This window comes from Juglans microcarpa x Juglans regia, chromosome 8D (assembly GCF_004785595.1).
Source record: "Juglans microcarpa x Juglans regia isolate MS1-56 chromosome 8D, Jm3101_v1.0, whole genome shotgun sequence".
NCBI lineage: Eukaryota > Viridiplantae > Streptophyta > Magnoliopsida > Fagales > Juglandaceae > Juglans > Juglans microcarpa x Juglans regia.
Genome location: NC_054608.1, coordinates 36109150 through 36115149, shown reverse-complemented (window position 1 = coordinate 36115149; position 6000 = coordinate 36109150). Strand labels below are relative to the sequence as shown.

Here is a 6000-nt window from a genome sequence, read left to right as displayed (position 1 = left end):
ATCAACAAGAACGTGAGAGAAAATAATAGAATTTTTTCACTTGGGGCTCCCGCTAATATATTTTATTTTATTTTTTACATGATTCTTTTAACATCTTTAAATATTTTTTAAAAAAGAAAAAAAAATTTACAATATTATTAAAAAAATCTTTACTTAATCACGAAATTAAAAAAAAAAAAAAATTCCCAGTGGGAACCCCCTAGCGGGAAGGATAGCTTTTTCCTCAGTCATAATGAAAAAGTCTGTGGGATAGGTTTTGCTGAGGCTGTAAAAGTTGCGTCCAAGCCACCAAATAATTTTTAAACATATGTGTTTAAAAACATGTTTAAAAAATATTTTTAAACATGTTTTAATATTTTAAAAAAAATAAAAAATATCAATATCACTTTATTAATCAATAAATAAATAAAATTTTAAGAAATAAATAAATACGGTCAGACAACTCATCATTTTATGATATAATATTAAATGATAAATTTATAAATAAAATATAATAAATAAATTATAATCATCTAACATTATGAATGATTAGAGGACGATGAAAGAAAAAGACGATAATAGATTTACTCTATTCAAAGAGGCACGGTTCGCAACAACTAGCAGGCTGCAACAACCCGTGGTTAGTTGGTTTGATCATTGATGGATTTTTTTGCGTTACTTGCTCTTTGGTCAGGCGAGGTGAGTAAATACTTGGACGGCAATTGCCCATCTTCCTGAGATTCACCTACTACTGCCAACATCGCTGGATCGGAACAACGTCGCTGCCTTTATCATCTTCATCGTCCACAGCCATAATATATTTATCGTCAACGCGGATAGTGGTGGTCCACATATACTCCTTCCCATTTTTGTAGTCTGTTTGACTTTTCTTATACTTATGTCAAATGGTCCTGAAATTGATCGTTCCTTTGAAATTAGTACTACCATGATTTGGAGATCGGGATTGCAACTAAATACTTGTGAGTAGCGGAATCCCCGAATCAGTCTACCGTAGATTTTGGTGTGACTGTTAACCGAGTTCAAGCGAAAACAGCATCAAAGCTATTGTAAGTACACACCGCTTTATTTTCTCTGGGGTTTATCCATAATGGATTTGTCATCTCTTTTTTGTTCCTATATCTCTCTGTTTATCTACTTAAATTTGTTATTTACTCTGTCTAAGATTTCATTGCTCTGCCTAATTTTCTTGGAGCTGTTGGGATCATCATATGTTTTTACAGTTCTCAGTTTAGGTTTGAATGTGCCAACCGAGTTTCTCAAGCATCATTAGGATTTTGTGGTATGTGCCTGCAGGTAGACATACAAATTAAGTGTAACAGCAAGCTGCGGAAAAAGCTCATTCAAGCATAGATCGTGAGGATATGGATCAAGAAAATATTGTGAACCACATTGATGATGTGCATGACATTGAAAATGAGGGATTGTTGGATAGGAAGGGGATTGACAGGTACTGGTCAGAGGTATCTGACAAAAATATGACATACACAGAGCCGCTTTTGGTGAAAAGGACCAACACCACCTCTCAGATTGCCATTATTGGTGCTAATGTTTGCCCCATTGAGAGCCTTGACTACGAGTAAGCAACCCCAATTGATTGCTTTTCTCAAGAATAATTTTTCCAAGCTAAACAAGTTATATCAAGTCCATACATTTATAAGCTTACTATGCATGCAAAAACATAATGTAACCACGTTAAGTCCTTTGCTTTGACAATTTTAATTAAAGGTGACTGACAATGGTCTTTACAACTTGGAAGTTTGAGTTGGGGTTTTGATTTAATATGGTTGGAGGTAACTTTGAAGGCGATAATGTTCATTGAAATTTTAATTTGATTATGGTGGAGATCATCAATTTCTTCACATACAAAGAGCAAATTCACTTACAGATTGCTTGAGGGGACAAATTGGTGCCTAAAGATTTTGGTTTATTAAGAGTACATAATGAGGGCATATTCAAAATTTAATTGAAGTTAGGGGCCCATCTTGCATTCTTGCTAGTGGACAGGTGGACGACCCATCAAAGATATATCTCTAAGCAAGCGAGTTGCGGGTATGGTATCCGCCCACCCTCTGGGTTAGGCAATGTATAATGAAAAAAAAAACCCTAATTTCTACCTTTCCCCCTAATTTTGGTTATAGCTGCATGACCCCTCTAGTCTCCTTCTCCTCGTCATCTTCTCCTTTTATTCACCGCACTATGTGACCGTGGCAGGGTGCAGATCTGTTTTTTTTTTTTTTTTTTTTTTTTTTTTTTTTTTTTTTTTTTCTTTTTTTTTTGTGTGTGTTGGTTCCAGGGCCGGGGGAGGTTGCTACCCTAATTGAAGTGGTGTTGTTTATTGCTGCTACCCTTATTTTTTGGATTTTGTTTCTTGTTTATTTTAGCGGTACATCGTCGGCGAACTACTACCAGGAAACGTCTCAGCCCTTAGATACATGACAAAATTCTTGTTCTGGCCTTATAATTGAAAGAATTTAAAGAGCAATTTATGTCTAGATTGGGGGAGTTAGGTAATTCATTCTTGGTTAAGTGGGATGTTGTTATCAACCTTTATTTGGCAAGCACTAGGGTCGCTAAATGTGACATTGATGAAGAAAGCCTTTGGTGTAAGTAATTTATTCTCATTAAAAAGCAAGAAAGCCTTGATTAATAAGTGGTCATGGAATTCTCTAAAAGCGCATTCGCTACATCATTCCACGGTTTAAGGTAAGTGCCTTAATAGAACCTGATTGGCTTCATATTGGCAGCTCGAGAAAATGACAAAGTTTGTTATTTGGAAGGGATCTATTTTTTTTGTGATAAGAAATAAATCTTTTTATAAGTGCAAAAGGGTGGAATGCACTGGTGATTTCTCAGTGGCTTATTCTTTTTGGAATGTGGAAGATGGGTCTGAGTGCACTTTTGGTGGTGTGGGCTGAATGTGGATAGTGCTAGGAGAGTTCTACGGGATGAGTTAGTAGGTTTGTACAGCTGGCGGGATGTGCCTTGGTGTATCATTGGTGACTTTTATATCACTCGGTTTCTGAGTGAAAGATCAGGAGATAATCTCATTAGTTCTGCTATGGCCAATTTTTCTGAGTTCATTTTTTATATGAAGCTCGTGGATATACCCTTGGCAGGGGTATGGTCGGGTTTGGTCTCTATTGAACGGATTCTTGGCATCTCCTTCTTGAGAGGTTCATTTCCCTTCAATGTATTAGAAGGAATTATGAAAGGTCTGTTCGAATCACTTTCCTATCTTGTTTGATTGTGCTAGCATTCATGAGGGTAGTAGATACTTCAAGTTTGAGACTATGTAGTTGAAAGCTGATGAATTTTTGGAGAAGATAAAATTGTGGTGGTCTTCTTTTCATTTGGAGGGCACTAGAAAGTTTATTTTGCAGGAAAACTTAGAGCTTTGAAGGACTTGAAGTTGTGGAGCGTGGATGTTTTTTGGGAATATTGATGGTCAAAAGAAGTCTCTCTTTGAAGACCTGTAGGTATTGGAGGGTAGGGAGGAATTGGGTTCTCTTTTTGCTGAGGACATCTCGAGAAAAAGCTTCATTACCTTGGAGCTTGAGAAGATGCATCTAATGGAAGAAATTTCTTGGAGACTGAAATCTCGGGCTCTTTGGTTGAAAGAAGGGAATCAATGCATTGAGTTATTTCATTGGGTGGGTAATTCTCAATGGAGGAACAATGCCATTGAGATGCTACAGGTGGATGGTCATGTCCTTATTGAACATGACGTTATCAAGAGTCACATAGTCATTTAGTACAAAGGACTTCTCACGGAGCAATTTACATGGAGGCCAAGACTATGGCTTGGCTTTTGAGTCTATTGAACATTTGAATGCTAATTGGCTTGGAAGACCGTTTGAGCTGATGAGGTTGTCAGGTGATTAGTAGTTGGCTAAGGATAAAGTGCCCGGTCCGGACGGTTTTTCCATGTCTTTCTTCTATGTTTGTTCTTTGTTGGGAGGTGATTGGGAGGATATCATGAAGGTTTTTAACGAGCTTCACTCTTTTGGTAAGTTTGAGAAAAGTCTGTCACCTTTATTGTTCTTATTCCTAAGTCGGTTGGGGCTTCGAAAATGAAGCTTCCCCCCATTAGTCTTGTGAATGAAGTTTATAAGAAATTTCTGAAGTCCTTGCCAATCATTTGAGTACGATTATGGGAGGTTATGGGGAGTATTATTTCCAAGCTTTTGTTGAAGGAAGACAAATCTTGGACTCGGTTCTTATTGCTAATGAATGCCTGGATAGTCTACACAAAGCAAAGTGCCATGATTATTATGCAAACTTGATATGGAGAGGGCTTATGATATGAACTGGTACTTTTGTGTTATTTACTTGGGAGATATGGTTTTGGGAGAAATGTTGTTCTTGGATTAAGCATTGTATTTCAATTGTCCTTTCTCAGTTTTTAGTGAATTGATCTCAGGAGGGTTTCTTTAATAGTTCACGGGGGTTGAGACTAGGGCATCCTGTTTCACCTTTTCTATTTGTCATTGTTATGGATGCTCCCAGCCATATGCTGGATGCTGCAGTTAGTGGAGGTTTTCTTTCAGGATTCTTGGTGGGAGGTTCTAATCTTGGTCAGGTCAATACATTGCTTTTTTGTGATCTGGACCATGGCTGCATTAAATATTTGAGGGCAATTTTGCTTTGTTTTGAAGCGTCTTGGGATGGAAGGTGAATCTTCTGAAGTCCAAGACCATGGGCCTAGGGAGCAATATTCGGTGTCTAGCAAGTATTATGGGATGTAAAGGTTACTTTGTTGCTTATGATATATCTTGGTCTCCCTTTGGGGGCCACTTTTAAGATGAAGGATATATTGGATGGTGTGTTAGAAAAGATTGAAAGAAGATCGGTAGGATGTAAGAAATCATACTTGTCTAAAGGGGGCAAAATCACCTTAATTAAAGGCACACTTTTTAGGGGTTGTTTGGGAAATATATCCCATCTCATCTCATCTCATCTCAAAATTTCTCAAAATTTCATTCCCAAACATCACTCAAGCACAAACACTTTTACATTTCAAGTTTTCAACTTTTTCATCTAATTGTTATCTAATCATTCAACTTTTTCAAATTCCAAAAAAAAAATTATATTCTAACAATATTTTAATTTTATGATCTTTTTATTCAACTTTTTTTCTCTCCTTTCTAGAGGTGTGAATCAGTCCGGTCCGGGGGGTGATGGACCGAAAGTTTTGGTCCATCATTTTCCCTGACCAGACCGAACACTCATAGGGACCAGACCGGACTGGTAGCTATCGGTCCAGTCTGATCCGTTTGGTCCAGCCTAATTAGTTTTTTATTTTGTTTTATTTTTGTTGCAAATAAATTAATAAAAAATTATTATTTAAATTACTAAAATTAAAATTAAGTGAATTATTAATGTAGATTATATAACTAACTCATTAAAAAAATATTTAACTGTAATTATATTTATTATGTTAATAGTTACTACTTACAAACTTAAACTTTACTCTTTAGTATGCATAATTATTAATAATGTCATACATTTTATATATGGTTAATGAATATCAAATAATTTCATTGTACATAGATTATTCATGCTTGCTTACAACTTAAGTATTTAAAAAAAAAATACCTAAGTACTTTAATTAAGGAGTGGTTTGGATTCAGAGATGAGTTAAGATGGTTTGTGAATAGTAGAATAAAATGTGAATTGTTTATTATATTTGTATGGGAATTTGGGAAAGTTGTTTTGGGATTTGAAAAAGTTGAATTGTTTATTATAGTTTGTGTAGAAATGTGAGAAAATTGTAATGATGAGATGAGTTGAGGTGAATTTTGAATTCAAACGAGGCCAAGTGTAAATAGTAGAGTATGTATAAATGAATTAAATATTTACATATAATGACATAGATTATCACATGATTTATAATTTATTATTAATAGATAGCATATATTATTTAATATTTTATATGGTCAATGATAATAAATTAGATGAAAATTACATCATTAACTTATATAATTACTATATAAAAATAAT

At 35.2% G+C, this 6000-nt stretch overlaps 1 protein-coding gene across 2 annotated transcripts in view; it reads left to right on the top strand.

Moving 5' to 3' along the window:
• Nucleotides 1–609: 609 nt before the first annotated feature.
• LOC121241969 (chloride channel protein CLC-c-like) overlaps nucleotides 610–6000 on the top strand; it is a 26185-nt gene continuing 20794 nt past the window's right edge. Inside the window, exons 1-3 of one of the 2 annotated variants that reach the window (XM_041139829.1) lie at nucleotides 610–821; nucleotides 919–1046; nucleotides 1294–1576. In XM_041139829.1, coding sequence (XP_040995763.1) covers nucleotides 1362–1576 — 215 coding nt within the window. In that variant the 5' untranslated portion in view covers nucleotides 610–821; nucleotides 919–1046; nucleotides 1294–1361. Of the gene's footprint in view, nucleotides 1047–1293; nucleotides 1577–6000 lie in introns of both variants that reach the window. The other variant, XM_041139830.1, reaches the window with a different exon arrangement.